General features: G+C 39.8%; 1 protein-coding gene across 3 annotated transcripts in view; it reads right to left on the bottom strand.

Annotated features, from left to right (window-relative positions):
• FAM114A1 (family with sequence similarity 114 member A1) overlaps nt 1-18,297 on the bottom strand; it is a 62,241-nt gene that overhangs the window by 31,934 nt on the left and 12,010 nt on the right. For 2 of the 3 annotated variants that reach the window (XM_063108345.1, XM_063108346.1), the window contains exons 3-5: nt 13,000-13,087; nt 433-546; nt 201-307 (exon numbers count right to left, since the gene is read on the bottom strand). In XM_063108345.1, coding sequence (XP_062964415.1) covers nt 201-307; nt 433-546; nt 13,000-13,087 — 309 coding nt within the window. Of the gene's footprint in view, nt 1-200; nt 308-432; nt 547-12,999; nt 13,088-18,297 lie in introns of those variants that run through there. The other variant, XM_063108347.1, reaches the window with a different exon arrangement.

Raw genomic sequence — 18,297 nt, 5'->3', positions numbered from 1 at the left:
ATAAAATATATTTCATTTTGTCCTTATTATTTTGGATCCAAGGTTACGCCTACTCTGTAGCATAAAGCACAACAAAACCATAATCCAAAGTTACGATCCAGGCCATCTTTTCTCTGATGTATCTAGGTCACTGGTAAACAGAAATATCAAAAGAAAGCCCTGGGAGACACAAGGGAAAGAGGAAGCAGCTGAGCACTCACTGTGTTCTGAACCGCACTGGAGATGGCTGACAGCATGCCCCGAGAACCCGACGTGGGAGAAGTGGGTGGGCTTCCTGCAGGGCCCTGATCTGTGGCCGCATCTGTTACTAAAGAGAGAGAAAAAATCCTTCTAGTGTTCCTTTTGCTGATCCGAACTTGAAAACCTTCTAATTGTGCACATAGTGTAAAAAAGCCGAAGTCCAAGAAGACTTGAAGTAAACACATCACTCACTTTCAGGGACTCTGTTCTCAGTATCAAGTTGGGCCCCTTCGGAAGATCCAGAATTTACACTATGAATCCGTAGGGTGGCCCCTGCTTTTTCCTTAACTGCTGTCAATCCGTGGCCTGTCAAAAAAATTAAAATATCGTTCATGGGTACATTAGAAATCCACTGTCTGCAAATCTTCTCGCTAGTCTTACAAAGCTGTTTTAAGTTGTAGATGTACATTGTGATGGAAAGTAAGTGGTTAAAAATGGCAGAGTCTTTGAAACCCCTCGGATGTGCATTCCAATATGAGTTCAGCTTCACCAGTGCCTGGCTGAGTGACCTTGGAGAAGGTCATTCCTTCAGGTATGGAGAGTGGAGTGTCTGGAGCTGACAGATGTCCCAACATCAAAAGGCAAATCAGGGGAATACCAGGGAGGCCACCCAACAGCTCTGACAGTTGTCTTAAGCAGTAACGGTTCAAACAAGCTTTAACAGTAGTCAGCCAGGCTGCGGGGCACTGGTTTTACTCCATCTGAGCAGGAATGATACCTGTATTCCCCAGAGCCCACCCAGCACATGGATAGTCAGCAAGTATTTGACGAAAGCAGAGCTGAACTTTCCACCCACTCAGAAGAAAGCCCACCCTTGACTACTTGTCTATCGTCTTGTCTACATTTTATTCTGGAAAGATTTTTCCTCCTTTGAGGCCCCCAAGATGAGTTACAGTTTTTTTGAGTTCCCAAACCTGATGAAGGAATTAACAGCCTCCTGATGGTCCTAAGTGGCTGTTTTTCTGGAAGGAGAAACAGCAAGGCTGCCAACATCACTATTCCCCTGAGTAGTCAGGAAGAAAATGAAAGATTTCTCCAGGGATGTGGGCAACCTCAGGTTGTTAAAACACAAGGCAGCAACGATATTCATACGTGGGGAAAAAGTCCCAAGTCACAGCAGGACTTGAGAGCTAAATAGAACCACCTGGTCCTAGAAGGCACTGTTAAAATGACCAGTTGTTCCTCTCCTGAATGAGAGGAAGACAGGGATGAATCCCACACACAAAGAGTAGTATTTTACCAATTGTAACTTTATTTAACAGAGCAATCTTAACACAAACTAGGCACAGATAGTTACCAAACAAATATAGAAGTAAATATATCCAATGGAAATCACCTGTCATTGTATACTACTTATAAAACCCTGAAACTTAGGAAACATTATTTACAACTTTAATTATGTATAGAAATATGTGTCTACATTCATGTGCATCATTAGACACAGTTCAGACTCACTACTGTTACTTGAAAAAATAAAGATGTACTATAACTGCTAAAACTAAGACTTGAATTAATTCTCTCTAGCTTCCAATGAATTCCAGGCATTTCAATGGAAACTTATTGAAGTTTCAGTAACACATTTAAGTTACAGGATAAAATCATCTAATTTGCTTACAAATATTCCTTGCCTTTTTCAAAAGGAAGTAATGTACATCCAAATCTCAACCCATGATTCTCCTTCAGATTTCTGAAAGCCAAAATCAAGGAATGAATGAGTCAGGAAGGTGGGAGGCACCACCTGCTCCATCGTCTTTGCTTAAGCCATACAAGAAAGACGATTCCACATCCTTCCCTGGGACCATTTCAGGGCTTAATAAACCAACTTTTTCATCTTCTCCACCCTTTGCAAGTAAGGGCTATGTTTGGTTCTTCTTGCAGGGAAGAAAACTTCTCACCATCTCCGAACGCAAATGATCACAGATATGCAGGCATAAACTGCCTCTAGAAAAATCACTTTGTTTCTGGAAGAAAATACCATTTTTATGTGCATATAAATAAGATGTGTTTGTTTAACAGACATGACGATAGCACTCCAACTATATGTATTTTCTCATTAACAATTCTTTTTCTGACTTTTTTATTAGCAAAAGTACATCTTTGCTGCATTCTACTAGAAATATAAAGTTAAGCTTTATATTTATGTATAAGCTGTAATTTTTTGTATCTAAGGCATAGATGCTAAGCCACACCCTACTTTGAAGAGTAACTTCTAAAACTTTACTTAGTCTGACATCTAGTGCCCAGAAAAAGTCAATAATAACATAGTCACTGTCTCCTTTTGATCGGGAGTGATTCATTTCCAGTTACTTGTTGGGTTCTACCAATAAGAGAAAAACAACTGTGAATAATGCTATAGGATATAGTTCATGGGTTAATTTCTTCACATGTCATCATGAATCCTAAATCTCCACAAAAAATGAAACTCCTCTAAATTCCATGGCTCTAAAGATGGAATATCCTCTACGTGACTTTTTGCAATAAAAGAAGGTAAGCACTACAAAGAAGATAAGAATGTTGTATAAATGTTGTGATACTATATGGTCTTAAAACAAATGTTAAGTGACTGGCTGGTATTTAACTGATCACCTATACTCTAGTGGAAAATATCTAAACTCAGGAGTCGGGAGTCATGTGAAGGAATTCTGGTCCCATCATTTAGTAGCTGTGTGATGCTGGTGAGCTACTTAACCTCTCTGAGTCTCTGCTGCTGTGTCTTCTCTGAAAGGAAGATTATAACACCTGCCTCCAGGATTTTGTGAGAGCACTGAAGACAAACATGTGAAACCTCTGCTCTGACCAACCTTTACTGAGCACTTACTACGTCCCAGGCACTGTACTAAACATTTTTGGTACAGTAAATTATCTCATTTTTCTCAACAATTTCATGTGGTGATGGATACTATTATACCCATTTTACAACTGAGAAAACTGAGACCTCAAGAGGTAAAATCACTTGCACAAGGTCTCAAAGTCAATAAGCGGCAGAGGCAGGATTCCAACCCAGTTCTTCTGACTTTAGAACCTCCACGTGTAATCACCTTGTTTTATTAAGAAAGTTTTATATGTCATTTATAGTTGATTAAATGGCCTTTTAGTCCCACTTTTTATAACTCCCTGGAAATCACATTCTTGGCAAGAATGCTTCTTCCTTTTAAAAACATTGTTTTATGCTAAAATGAGCTTGACTGAACTTACCTTGACCAAACATCAAGGTGAAGGTCACCTCCACAGGGAAACCTTACTCTCACCCTGCCCCTATCACGTGTGCTTTGGGAGGCATAGCTTGATGTTTTTAGGATCATCCCTGTGCTGTGCAGGCTGAGTTCTCAAGACACTGTGTAGTGCTCTCTTACACACCCAGTTTAATTTTTTTCTCAAAAAGCACTGTGATTTCACTAAGCCCTCTTCTTGTGAGTTCCGCCGAGATCAAAAACCCATTGAAGGGAAGTTTCTCCTCTTTCTGAAAGATGAAATAATTTGCTGGTGGTGGGAGTTTCTCTCTGACCAAGTGATAACTTAGAGGGGCAATAGCAGTTCTATGCAGATCCCTGGGTGACTGGGTAGCTCAATGGGTATTTTCTATTGGTCCCATATGCTAAAGGACTCCAAGAAGGGCACCAGCTAACACATTAGAAGGGCTTCCCCCTTTTAGATTGCTTTATTTTCTAATACAACTTTTCCTTCTTTTTCTTTTCTTTACTTTCTCTTTTTTCTCCTTTTTAAAAAATGGATATTATATACATATGTACATAAAACTTTAAAAAAACCCATAATATCACTTCCCTGATATATCTGGTTGAATTTTTTCCTCAATTGTTTTTTTGTGGTAAAATGCACATAACAAAACCATCTTAACTATTCCTAAGTGTATAGTTCAGTAATACCAAATATATTCATAATATATAGCCATCACTACCGTCCATCTTAAGAACACTTTCCATCTTGTAAAACTGAAACTGTATACCATTAAACAATAACTCCTCATTCCCCCTTCCACCAGCCGCTGGCAACCATCACTCTACTTTCTGTCTCTGTGATTTGGACTACTGTAAGTACTTTATACAAGTTATCCCCCCTTATCTACGGGGGATACGTTCCAACACCCCCAGTGGATGCCTGAAAGCGCTGGTTCTGCTGAACCCTATATATACACTATGTTTCTTCCTATACATATATACCTCTGGTGAAGCTTAATTTATAAATTGGGAACAGTAAGAGGTTAACAACAATAACTAATAATTAAGTTATTATTAGTAAAGTATTATTAAGTAAAATAAGGGTTCCTTGAATGCAAGCACTGTAATACCACCCAATTGATCTGATAACCGAGATGGCTACAGGCAGGAAGCACATACAGTCAGAAAGGAGTGGGATGGTGTGAGATTTAAAAGTTACAAATAGCTTATTTCTGGAATTTTCTATTTAATATTTTCAGAGTGTGGTAACCAAAACTGCGAGAAGCAAAACCGTGGATGAGGGGGGACTGCTGTAAGTGTAATCATACAGTATTTGTCTTTTTGTGACTGGCTTATTTCACTTGGCATGTCCTCACGGCTTGGCTTATCTGTGTGGTAGCATGTGTCAGAATTGCCTTCCTTTTTAAGGCTTAATGGTATTCCAGTGTATGTTTATACCTCATTTTGCTTATCCACTCATCTGTCGATGGACGCTTGGGTTGCTTCCATGTTTTGGTTATTACTGTGAATAACACTGCTATAAACATGGGTGTACAAATTTCTCTCTGAGACCATGCTTTCAATTCTTTTGGTTATATACCCATAAGTAGAATTGCTGCATCATATGATAATTCTATTTTTAATATTTTAAGGAACTTCCATATTGTTTTCCACAGTGGCTGGATCATCTTATATTCCCACCAACAACACACAAGGATTCCAATTTCTCCACATCCTCACCAGCACTTATATTGTTTTTCTGATAGTAATTACCCTAATGGGTTTGAGGTGGTATCTCATTGTAGTTCTGATTAGCATTTTTCTAATAATTAGTGATGCTGGGCATCATCTCATGTGCTGATTTTTAAAATAAAAGCATTGATACTATTAGCAAATCCAAAGAGTACACAAACATAGACAACAGAAGGTGGACCAGCTTCTTTCTGCTTAAACAGCTTCCAGTGACATAATAGGAAATCGGGTCTAGGAGCTTTTAAGGGCCAATAGAAATAATTAAGCCTTGAAAAAACTTGCTGGCTTTGAAAGAAAAAAAAATTAGAAAATTAGAAATTAGTTAATATTTACTTAAATGTACTCAAAATGTAATATTAGGTCATTTAAAAAATATATTTGCTTTGATACAGAAGGGACTTCCAAAAGGAGGAGTGCTTGGAACTTTTAAAAGACTTTAAAGGGCTCTGTCTCTCCCCTCAACCCCTTCCTTCTAAAGATAACAACTTTAATTTATTTCTTATGATTCTTTTCAAGAAAAAAAAAAAGCACATACATATAAGTGTTCTGGACCAGAGGGTTGTCTACTGACAGCTCTCAACTGAATGACCCCTTACAATAGCCCTTGGCCAAAGACAGTTGGTTCCCCTAAGACTGTATACTACAATGACTGGTCAATGGGAGGCTGGTGATACAAAGGCCCTGCCCTTTGCATTAGTAAGGAACATCTCTGAAGAGTCATCCCAAACCCCAAGCTCCCTATGGGATTGACTGACCCTCTGCTGCAGCTGCACCGTGGTTCAACCTCTACCTTGGCTCAGTTCTGCTTCTTGGTCCTGCACTTTTTTGTAAGGCTTTTCCTGAGAGCAGTTCACAGTAAAATGCAATCTCTGCCTCAGTCTCTCTCCTGGGCATTCAACTTAGAATGCTAATCTACCTCACTCTTTTTCATGGTTGCAAAGTATTCCACTGAATGTATATATCATATTTTAGCAGTTCTTTATTGATGGATACTTTAGATGCTTCAAGTTTTTCATATGTGCCTGGAGAACTCCCTCACCTCCTTCATTTGTTCAAATATCACCTCACCAAGGCCCACCTCTTACCAGCCTCTTTAAAGGTGCACTCCTGACCTCTCTTCTCCTGCATTCCTGACCTCTCTTCTCCTGCATTCCTGACCTTTCTTATCCTGCACTCCTGACCTCTCTTATCCTGCACTCCTGACCTCTCTTATCCTGTTCCACATTGTATTTTTTCATAGACGTACCACCTCTGGCTCTCTACATCATTTCCCTATTCGTTAGGTGTGTTGTTCATTGTCTATCTCCTACTAGCATCTGAACTGTTTCTAGGGCAGGGCTTTTGTCTTGTTTGTTCACTGCTTATTCTTAAGTGCCTAGAATAGAGCCTGGCACAATAGGTCTTTGCTAAGTGGATTCCATATCGAACATCTTTGTGTGTGTGTGTGTGTGTGTGTGTGTGTGTGTATTTTTTTAAATAACATTTTGCAAAGGACCAACAGTGAAACTGCTGGGCTAAAAAGGTATCAGCATTTAAAATTTTATAGATAGTGCTAATTGCTCTTCTCAAAGTTGCACCAACTTAGAATTTTCTTTGAATTTTAGAGAAATAGAACAATACTGACTGCATTTCAGACTCTTCTATCAATGAATTCAAGATATTATAAAAAGTTGTGTGTGAAGAGCAGCTGCTTAGAAAAACATAATCGATATTGCCACACTCAATTAAAGCAAACTACAGTGCAGCAGAAAGAGGAGTCAATCAACCTTCCTTGTGGAGAAATCTTTCCGCTCCATAATGATAGTTGATGTCTACTCTGTAGTCAGATGCTCACTTCCCTTTGGGTTTGAAATTGACAAGTAGTGTTACTAAACTGGTAAAGTTTGCTAGCAGGCCAACAGAAATTCATTAACCCCTGTGCCTTATTTCTAGATTATAAAGGATTATGGACAAATTCCAAGCCTTAATCCTATTTTCTTTTGTATCAATAATACTTGAGAATTTTCACATCAGCAATGTCACCTTCAAAAATGAATCCACGTGCTATTGACAATGACTTACACAGTGAAGAGTTCTCATTCTAGTACCATTTTGACAGGTTTGCCATTCTCTGTAATAAACACTGTCATTATTTCTGACAGGGCTGGTAGAAGGGTTTCATTAAAATGTGCCAAAGGAAAAATTGTGTAACTTGGGAGAAGATGGGGAAGGGGAACGATGGTAATTTTGAAAAAGTAGATTTACACAGATCAAATATATTCCATACACACCACCCCCTTCCCCCAGCCTCAGGTACTCTTGCATAAAGTGTTTAGACTCATAAAAGTGTTAAAACCAGAATTTCAAATAAACACGTCAGCCTTTGGTAGTATCTAGAACTAGAGTGCTCTATTCTACTATACAGCTTTTACTTTGTATACTAGTATACATTTCAGCATTGTCAATTTTCATTTTGATTACTGGTCTACCTCTCTTAGCTTAGCAATGTATTTTAGGAATAAGTCAGGTCTATAAGATGCTTGTGGGAAATAATACCTGGTTCTTACAACAACATTATCACTTTGAAATTGCCATCAAAATCCTTTATTTTTTTTCACATTTTCATACATTTTTTATATTTCCCACTCTGACTTCTGCCTGGAAATAATAAACATTTTTATCGCATTTTATGAACTTTTCCAAAGGCAGGAGTGGAAAGTGATCAAGTCTTCTTACAATGTGATGTTACTGCAGTTGTGGAGGAACCTAATGCAAGAGTTCAGGCCTCCTCAAAAAGAACTTCAGGCTGAGAAATGTTTGATTTCATATGTGCATGAGAAGGTTGCTTTTTTTCGTTTTCCATTAAACTTAGGGTCAAAGTAGTGAGATGAGACAAAATATAAAAATACAGAGTAGCAAAATGTCGATGAATTTTTTGTATTTTCCCACTTAGCACAGTGATTACAAATATCTTTCTCCTTATATAGTCACAGAATACGGAATCATCATATTCTGGAAGTTGGAAGGGACCTTAGAATTCCTCAAGGTCCTTCACCCATACTTTTCCATACACAGGACCTGAGTCTCAGAGAGGTTAAGTGCATAGTGTAGCTAGTTAATGGCAATCCCTTGTGAATCACAAGTTAATATCACTCAGGACCTGGTCTCAGGTCTTATGACTCGTGGTACAGTGCTCACTTCAAGAGAGTACCACCTTCCAAATGTTTCTGTTCTCCAATTACTCTCCTGGCAACTGAACATTTCTAGCTATTGTGACTGCAGTTTTTGAACAACTGTAAGAAGTATTGGTTTCTATTTCTAGTGTTCAATTGACAGCTCTGTATTTTGTTAAGGACTATGTGTTTTTGCACTCCCTTCCGCAACAGGAATTACCCCGGGGGGAACATGAGATTTCTAAGTGGAAATCAATTGCAATTGAACATGCAGTTATTTTCTTTCTTTATTTTCCACAGGCAATTCACAAACCTTCAGGAGCTTGTCTACTGCTGTAAGTGCTCTGTTTTCCAATAAGTTTCTTTGCCCTGTGATAATAAACAGTTTGCCACAAAGCCCTGGGGCTGATATTAGTCTGTACATAATCGAAGTTGTGCCTAGCTCGCCTCTCTCAATCCCAATGTAGCAGCTCAGTATAGGCCACAGTCCAGGAAGGCATCCACAACTTTTTAAAGTCTCTGTCCTCCGATGGTTGAGCCCCATTCCAACCCCTGTTTCAGGCTGTGAGCCCAGCTGTGATATATCTCCATCTGTGGGATACTCGTGATCCCTACTATCTTTTGGGAGTCAAACTCCCAACCACCATGCCTGTTGCCAGCCTTGGAACCCATGACTTTGGCCTCTTCTTATGTTACATGTTTAGTTCTGTATCAGGTCCACACAGACATTTATCTAGTTTTAAAGTATATATTGCTATTATTTTAGTTACTATGACCATGTAAAGTCACGGCATGTCTTGACCAGAAGTCTCCAAAATATGCCTTAGGAGCAATTTAGGGGTAGTATTCAGTTATATTTCCACTGCATTCTTTGGGGTAGTGATGACCAGTGGTGATGAACAATTTTAGCACCCGCTTTTCTAAAAATAACTCTAAAATTTGTCCAAAAGGATTTTTAGAATGAGCATCAATATTTCAAAATTCTTATGATTTTCCTCATGTGCCCTTTGCTGTTGTTTGCCATTGCAAACAAGAGAAAAATGCCAAGATTCACTCCTTTTTCAAAATTCCAGCATGTAGGCTAGATGTCAGAGGAAGAGGAGGAGAGACCTATGGAGTACATGAGGGCAGGAAAAGCTGCGACAAGAAAGAAAAAACTGCTCTGACCATTTTGAATCCTGGCTGCTTCCAGGCTGGAGCTGCTGAGTGCACGGAGCAGGAACCGACATAAGCCACAGATGTGCCCTTCAGATAGAGTTGCTTGGAGGCTGCAGGGGAGAAGAGGGCCTTGGTGGCCCCCAGGCCAGCAAGACTACTAATAGGGTTCCCATGGACCCACATAGGAGAGAGGAGCCACACAGAGGCTGGTGAGTCACTGCCAGAGACCAGTGTACCACTTTCCCCATAGGAAGTGTTTGGAGCACAGGTGGTGGCGGAGATAGGCCCACTGGGGGATCACTGGGGCACAGCAAGGACAGCTGATCTATCCTCCCAATTAGTCATGGACCACTCAGAGGAGACTGGTCAGGAATGCAGAACTGCAGAGGGTGCAGTCGGCTGAAAAGACTTGGGTCCAGACCAGAGTTTCTGCACAACCCAGGTGTACTAGATCTCATGAGTGCTGGAAGTACCTATAAAGTCAACAATTATATTGAACTGCACCAAAAGCCTTCCCCAGGGAATCACATCAAAGCAACAATTTAGCTCAACCGTACAGCTCAAGTGTTGGTCCCCACAAGAAATTCCCCCATTTTAGAAGTAAGCAAAGGACAACAAATTAGTTCCAGTGCAGAGTTTAAGTGGTGGGGGTAGCTAATAATCCAAAACAGAACTGGAAGAAAACTAACTAGTAAAGGTCTCACATCACCAAAGAACACCTATAAAACCTAGAAAGACTGGAATTCCCCCGGGCTATCAAACCAGGGAGGAGGGAAGGTTGGGGGCCTCAGCCATGTCCCCAACACCCGCAACCAGCCCAGCGATGACCAATGAGCCACTGCAGGAAGTGCCCTGGGCTCTCTGGAGCTGAGGTGTGTGGGGGCCAAAGGCCTCAGCCATGTCCCACCCAACGGCTGCAACCAGCTCAGTGATTCACTCAGACCACTGAGTCACCACAGGAAGCGCTCCAGGCTCTCCCAAGCTGGGGTGGTAGGGGGCAGAGGGCCTTGGCCACACATACCCGATACCTGTAACCAGTCCAGTGATGACCACCAAGCTGCTGCAGGAAGTGCCCCTGGCTCTCCTGAGCTGGGGCAGTGGGGGATTGAGGGCCTTGGCCATGTCCACCCAACACCTGCAACCAGCCCAGCAACAATCATCAAGCTGCTTCAGGAAGCATTCCAGGCTCTCCTGAACTGGGGTAATGGGGGACCGTGGGCCTTGGCCATGCCCCCCCATCTCCTTCAACTAGACCAGTGATGATCACTGATCTGCTGCAGGAAGTGTCCTGGGCTCTCCTGAGCTGAGGCAGTGGGGGGCTGAGGGCCTCAGCCATGCCCCACCGACACCCTCAACCAGCCCAGCAACAACTGCCAAGCCGCTGCAGGAAGTGCCTGGGCTCCAGAGCTGGGGTAGTGGGGGGACAAGGACTTCAGCCACCCCCCCCGACACCTACACCCAGCCCAGCAATGACCAAGCCACTGCTGGAAGCCCCCGGTCTCCCCTGCAGGAATGCAGGGGGTACCACAGGCCTCAACACCACCCCTCCCCCTTCCTACTTCTCTCATTCTATTTCCTTCCCCTTTCTCTCTCCCTCGCCCCAACTGCTCCACAACAACATCATAGAATGTAAAAAAAATAATATTAATAAATGAATAAACTTAACTAAAATTTAAAAAATAAATATATAAAAGTTCAAACACTTTCCCAAGGAAAGAGGATGCCCACAGGTGCTTGTCTTATCCTTGTGAAGAGACTGTCCTGTTTAGAAAACAAAACAGCCTCCTCTCTTTTAATTAGGTTAATTTTGCCATCAGCATTGGTGGTACCCATGGTATACCTGGCACTTACAATTAGTGATAGAGAAGATCTGTTGCCAGCCTCTCACCAGAAAGGTCAACATTTATTTGTCCACTGTCTGCTTCTTGCTAGTACCCTCCTCAGAAGACTGATACCTGACAAAGATGGGATTAGGGGAATGCGATCTATCCATTCTTCCAGGCAGTCTAAGTTCTATCAGGTTAGATAACTGGCTTTAAACTGTTTGTGACCATGGTCCATTTGGGTGAAGCAAAAGACGTAAAGGCCTTCCTGGACTTCCTGGTTTTAGGAGTAACAATGAATTGGACAATTCATGGCCCATCACAAGATACTCATGGTCATGGACTGTTCCTTGAGGATACCTGCGTTAGATGACCTGAAAGCTATGCTACCTGAGGCTTTCCTTGTGTCTTAGTCCATTTTATACTATAACAGAACACTACGGACTGGGTAATTTATAATGTACAGAAATTTATTTGGCTCATGGTTCTAGAGGCTGGGAAGTCCAAGAGCATGGCGCCAGTATCTGGTGAGGGCCTTTGTGCTGCATCACCCCCAAGGAAGAAGGAGGAAGGGCAAGACAGAGCAAGAAAGCAAGAGGGTACCCAACTCGCTTTTATAACAAACCCGCTCTGGTGATGACAAACCCACTCTCATGATGATAAACCCACTCCCATGATGACGAACCCAATCCCGTGATAATGACATTAATCCATTCAGAAAGGCAGAGCTCTCATGACCTATCACCTCTTAAAGATCCACCTCTTGACACTGCTGCACTGTGGATTAAGTTTCCAACACATGAACTGTGGGTGACACATTTAAACCACAGCACCTTGTCCTTTTCCTTACCCTCTACCTTCAAGATGAAATGCCTTGGCTAAATTATCTTAGATATGTTAATGTTATACCTTCAGTTTTCACCAAAAGTAGATACAAGAAGTAACACGAAGAATATCTTCACAAACCTGCACTGATGAAGATGTTGTCTATTATACTGTCTCCTTGTACAGGAACCCGTACACGAAATTTCTTTAAAAATTTAATACCAAGAAAATAAATTTATTAAAATAAGTTTTATTAGTCAATGAGAAATAAATAATGTACTGGCAGCCAAGAAGCTTAGAGTTAAGGTCAGTGCTCAACTACAGTGAATCTATTAGCCATGGGAGATACAGAATACATAACCTTCATTCCTGCATATTTTTATCAATTGTATTTCAATGCCCTGATGATGAAGTGCCTTTTATCGAGATACCTCAAATCCTTTTAGGAAGTAGGTGAATTGCACATTTAAAAAAATTCAAGTGGGATGGTAAGCACAAAGATTTAAGAATACATTATAAAAGCCCAAATCTTATATTTTAAGAGGCAATATAATACAGTGGTTAAAAGCTATATTCTGGGTTTTCAAATCCCAACCCAGGCACTCCTCACTTTGGACAAGGTCTGAGTCCCTCATAATTCAGTTTCCTTATCCATAAAATGGAGAAAATAAGAGTACCTTCTTATAGGGTCATTTTGAAGAATAAATGTACTGATATATATGAAGCACTTAGAATAGTGAACATTAAAAACGGTTTGCTTTTATGATGTCACGGGCTAATATTAAACTCTCAGTATATGGTATAATCGAAATGTCATATCCTATTAAGCTTCTGAACTTTACCTCCTATTCAAATGCAACATATAATGCTTACCTACTGTGACAGATGCTGATGAGAGCAGAGATTTTCCCCAGGAGCCCCATCCTGCCCATCCTCCTCCACGTGGAGGGGAATCCACAGCCTGTAGAAAAACAGATTAGCCACAAGGTCAGCAATTCAGTTTATCCCTGAATGGAAAAACACCCACTTGTTTGAAACCACAACAAAAAAAGATGAAAAAAAAAAATCATCAACAACCATATCTCATTGGCTTATAGTTTATACGGGCCATAAAAGACCGTCCTAACCCACATTGCAATGTGTTCTTAGAAACCGAATTGATTAGTGGTGGTGCTGGCTTCTGAGGGCTGGATTTGAAGTGAGAAGGCAGTTTGATGTTAACTAAGCCTCAATTCTCCTATTATCTGGGAGTCAAGGGACAAGGGCTGTGTGAGGAAAAGATGTTAACACATTAGGGCACAGGGTGATTTGAAAAAGTTCAGAACAACCTTGACCCAGACAATTCTTACAGAGCTAAACAAACGTGCTCTTCAAGGTAGAATTAACTTTCAAACGTGCGGGAGCGGTAGGCAGGAGCTGTGGTGTGGATGAGGGGCATAGTGTCTCAAAAAGCACCCATAAGCCTGGAGACGGGTAGCAGCAACAGCAAGCCTTGTGAGGTAGACACCTTTTGATTTGAGGTGTCTGCTCCACTCTCCATGACCCCGGTAACTACATCTATTACCACAGGGTTAAGACTGCTCCTGGCCTCAAGGGATTCAAATTCCTTCATCTAGGTTTTTGAGATCAGGACTGAGAGATCGTGGCTCAGCGTGAGCTGACTGCTCGAATAGAAGATGGAAACACAGGCTGTGTGGGGTGGCCGTATTCTACCCACATGCAGACTAAAAATTAAGAGAAAGCAGAGCAGATCAAAGGAGACAATGCTAAGAGGAGCTGTCTGGGTTCCTGACAGCTTGTCAGCCCTGATGCATTCCTATTTTTGGGTTCTACGAGATTCCCTCATATTCTTGCTTACTCTTTTCGAAAAAAAATGTTTTGTTCACTGTTATATCCCAGAGCCTAGAAGAGTGCCTGGAATATAATGAGTGCTTAATAAACACTTGTTCAATAAATAACTGAAATTCATCCATTTTCTCATTTAGGTGTGGGATAGTTTCTGTCACTTGCAACCAATGAGTCCTGACTCAGTGGAACCACAGCTTTTTCTTACTGTCTGGGAACACATTCTAGAAAACAACTCGTTCGGAGTTCACTATATAGAGAACCACAGCTCTTTCATTGAAAAAAATAAAGAAAAAAAAAGAAAAAGAAAAAAAGAAGGAAGTTAAGTACAACATGAAAAATTCCTACAGAGCTTATAGATTCTGTAACTTTTGACCCAAGGCTGGTCCTAACTCCTTTCTCCCTTGCTGTCTTCCACTCTTGCAGACCAGGTTGGTCATGTGAAACAGTTTTTGGCTGATGAGATGTACAAATGGAAAGGTTTTTGCTTTCATGATAAATTACACCATTACAGTTTGTGTCAACTCTTTCTGCCTCCCCTTTTCCTGCTCTGAATGAACATGATGCTTGAAACTGAAGCAGTCATTTTAGCTGCCATGAAGAAAAGACCATGGAATCACAGAGTCACTGGTCCTGGCACTGCTGAACTTTTAAACCAATGTGAGTAGCTGCCTATCTCCATCCTTTCTATTAAGTAAGAAAAAAATAAATTGCTATTTTGTAAACTACAGACAATCCCCAACTTATAATGATTCGACTTAGGAGTTTTCAACGTTACCATGGTGCAAAAGTGATAGGCATTCAGTACACTACTCGACTGACTTACAATGGGGCTATGTCTGGATAAACCCACTGTAAATTGAAAATATTATAAATTTGTGATTGATTTATCTGGCCATAACTCCACTGTAAGTTGAAGAACATCTGTACTATATGTTGAATTTCAGTTACTTGTACCCAAATGCATTCCTACCTGACCCACCTAGTAAATATCAAACACCATTTATCAGCATAGAGTACTAGTCAAGAGAACAAGCTATAGAATTAAATTGCTGGGTTTAACTCCAGGCTCTGCCGTTTTGGGCAACAAATTACTCAAGTTCTTTTAAGCCTTCAATTTCCTCATTACAAAATATGAGGTACAGTGCTACAAGAACCAGAGATATAAGGACCAATAGCCTCACGGTGTTATTTTAAACATTAAAAAAACCCAACATATAAAGTGTGAGCATAGTCCTGGCATATAATAAATACTTTAAAAATGTTAGCTAGTAATAATAAGAAACTACGTTTTTAAAACTAAGAAGCAAAAAGCTTTGAAAGTTGGCTGTCATTTTTTTGCTTTCTGTATGAAAACAATGAGAAGCTTGTTAACATGAATGGAAATACTCATGACTCAAGACTGTCTGCTTTCATTTTTGGTGTCTATGTTGATTTACTTCATTTCAGAAAAGAAACCCAGTGGCAATTTTATACCATCATGAAGACAGATGTAAGTTGGTGATTAATATCATTCTTTCACAAGACAAATCACTACCTAAGATTAAGGAGAATTAATACACTCAGGGGTGACAGCTTCTGACTCAAATTTATAATATTTAATATGCTCTGACAGCTGGTAATTGACTAGCAAATGGAAATAAATGTTTAATGAGTCTAAAATTTTTTGCCATATAATAAGTGACTACTTCAATTGCTTTAGCCTTTTGACATTGAGCTGTGACTTCTTGATCAGCTACAAAGAATACTTATCAATGGCAAATACGCAAATAACTAAATATACACATTTAACACAGACATGTATAAAATAATGTTAAACATGAATTATAAATATATCTCATCATGAATATTGTCTCCACTTTACATGGTCTTAATGTCACACACCTATGCAGACTAAAAAATAGGCAGCATGGATTGACTCAGATCTCCAATGATCAAATAGTTATTTTAAAGCTTTTTCTCACCTCCCCCCCCATGTAACTCCCACCTCCTTTGTTTTTTTTTTTTTTTGCTGGCCAGTACCCACCTCCTTTAATCACAACTTCACATCCTAATTTACAGAAATCAGTGGCCATCAGATGAGAACTCTCCTCCCCTGTCCCCATAAACCCGCAGAAGAATGACCTCATATTGTAACAGCAAAACGGACTTTACTTGAATCAAAGGGAGTATCTAAAATTCAACTGGTGATCATTTAAACATCTGTAATCATGTGTGGTTCCAAGAATACGAAAGAATGTATGTTCCCATCACATTCAAAGTTTTTTAAATAAAAAAAGACATTTACATATCTATAATCTCATTTAAATGTCTTTATCATTAAATAGAAAATACGATTATTTATTTTAGGCTATCAAGTTCAAAGATACCATTAGACAGAAAAAAGATTTACAAATCTTAGAATTCCATCAAATTTGAAGTTGTTTAACAGTTAGATGGAAAATATATACGCCTGTCTTAAAGATCAAAGATCAACCTGGTTGTCCTATTTCCTTGAGTCGATCGAGACTCAGGTACTGTGTATAACTTGCATCCAGGGATGTGGATGATGGAGCCTATGAGACCAAACCCTTTCTAAGTTTTGTAACTGGTGACACAACTACTCTTAAAAGGGCTCAGTATGGCAGTCAGAAGGATGTAAATTGTTCTGGGTGCCTGCAGCTCTGTCAAAATATCTGGTTGAAAATGGCCTCAGTTATTTCTAAATAATTTTCTTGCTTGGTGAGTGTGCATCATTCAGCTCTGGAAAGATTTAAAAATTAAATATAGAAAGATTTAAAGCATCAAAGTCATGCTACTAATATTTTTGTGCATATTTGGTCCTTTCTGCACTACTATTTAGGGAATTTGACCTATCAGAGTGATGATTTTTGAAAACCAATTTAAAATGAATAATTGAATTATTAGACTTCTGCTTTTAAGCTGAAATCTTTCTAAATTTATGCATACTATTACAGCATCTAAGAGGTCTTTAAGTCCACTCAATAAATTTAATTTAATAGCTTTATAACAATTATTAAGTACTCAGCAAGGTTTTGTATCAGTAGATAAATGAGGTCCTTAAAAAGGAAATAGAATATATTACACTTATAAATACAGTTTAAAATATCTGAACGTGTTTAAGTTGGTAAAAAGGACCCAATATTAATCCAAAGTCCCTTGAAAGTGACTGTTTAATTTTGCTAGACTTCTAAATAGAGTAAGATTTGTGAGATGAAGGTAAAGCCTAAGGAAGAATATAGTTTTTTAATTTGTAACCTTAATAAATTGAATACTAATTGTTTAAACCAAATTATACATCTGAGTAGTTCTTTTTATGCACGAAACACACACTGGCCTGCACCAAAACCCCATCTAAACACAGCTCTGTGCTACACCCTGATTCATAACTACTTCTTTCCTTCTGTTGTCCTGGAAAGGATGTCTTCCTCTCAGTTACCATGAGCACCTCCACTTGAATTCCTCTGGCCCTGGGTAGGTTGGTTATCCCCTCTCTTTGTTTTTCAGCCTTTCTTTTTCCTTCACTCCTCTACCTACCACAGCGAGACTCCCACGGCCACTACTTCATGAAACCATTCTCATCAACGTTACAATGGCTTCTTTGTTGTCAAAGCCATAGACTCATTTTAGCCTTTTTATTACTTGACCTCTCAGGAGGACCCAAAGCTTAACCACTTTTATTCTATTCTGATGATGTCCATGCCCTTTCTTCTAATTCTTTTTTGCCCATCCTGTAGTATCATGATCTCTGTTATTTACTTAGAATGTTTCTACATGCATATCGTGGTATTATGGGTGCTTCTTAGATTAAGCTACAATCCAAGTGCTGTCAGCATTCCAATAAAATATGCACAGTCCAGGGTAGTCAGCTGGCTTTCTAATCAGGAAAGCCATACTGCAGAGGCAGTTATAATGAGTGATTCTATTATCTGTATCTCTATTAACACCTGATGCTTTGCTAATTAGCATACTGAATTGCAGAAATGGGTTTTGATTGGTAAACATGGTGCGCTACTTACTAGCATTTTGAATATCTGAAAGGGATTCTAGATGGGGAAATTAAAAATATTCAAGATTTGTAGATGATTAAGTATATTTTAGAGACTCTTCCTACCTTTACATGAATAAGGTATAAGGAAGGATTTTGCCCTGTGTAAATGGTCTTCCACTCAGCTTTGAACTCTGGGGAATTATGTTTGATGCCAGCTATCAGGGAGGAAACCCTTCCTCTGAAATCCAGGCAGCTGCCTTCAGTCAACCTTTCACTCAAGGTGGTGGTCAAAGTACCTAAAAGAACAGAACAATGGGACATTCTCAAGCCTTACA

Source organism: Cynocephalus volans, chromosome 9 (genome assembly GCF_027409185.1).
Source record: "Cynocephalus volans isolate mCynVol1 chromosome 9, mCynVol1.pri, whole genome shotgun sequence".
In the NCBI taxonomy this organism is placed as follows: Eukaryota; Metazoa; Chordata; class Mammalia; order Dermoptera; family Cynocephalidae; genus Cynocephalus; species Cynocephalus volans.
Note: the sequence above shows the minus strand (reverse complement) of the source record. Positions and strands in the feature narration are given on the sequence as shown.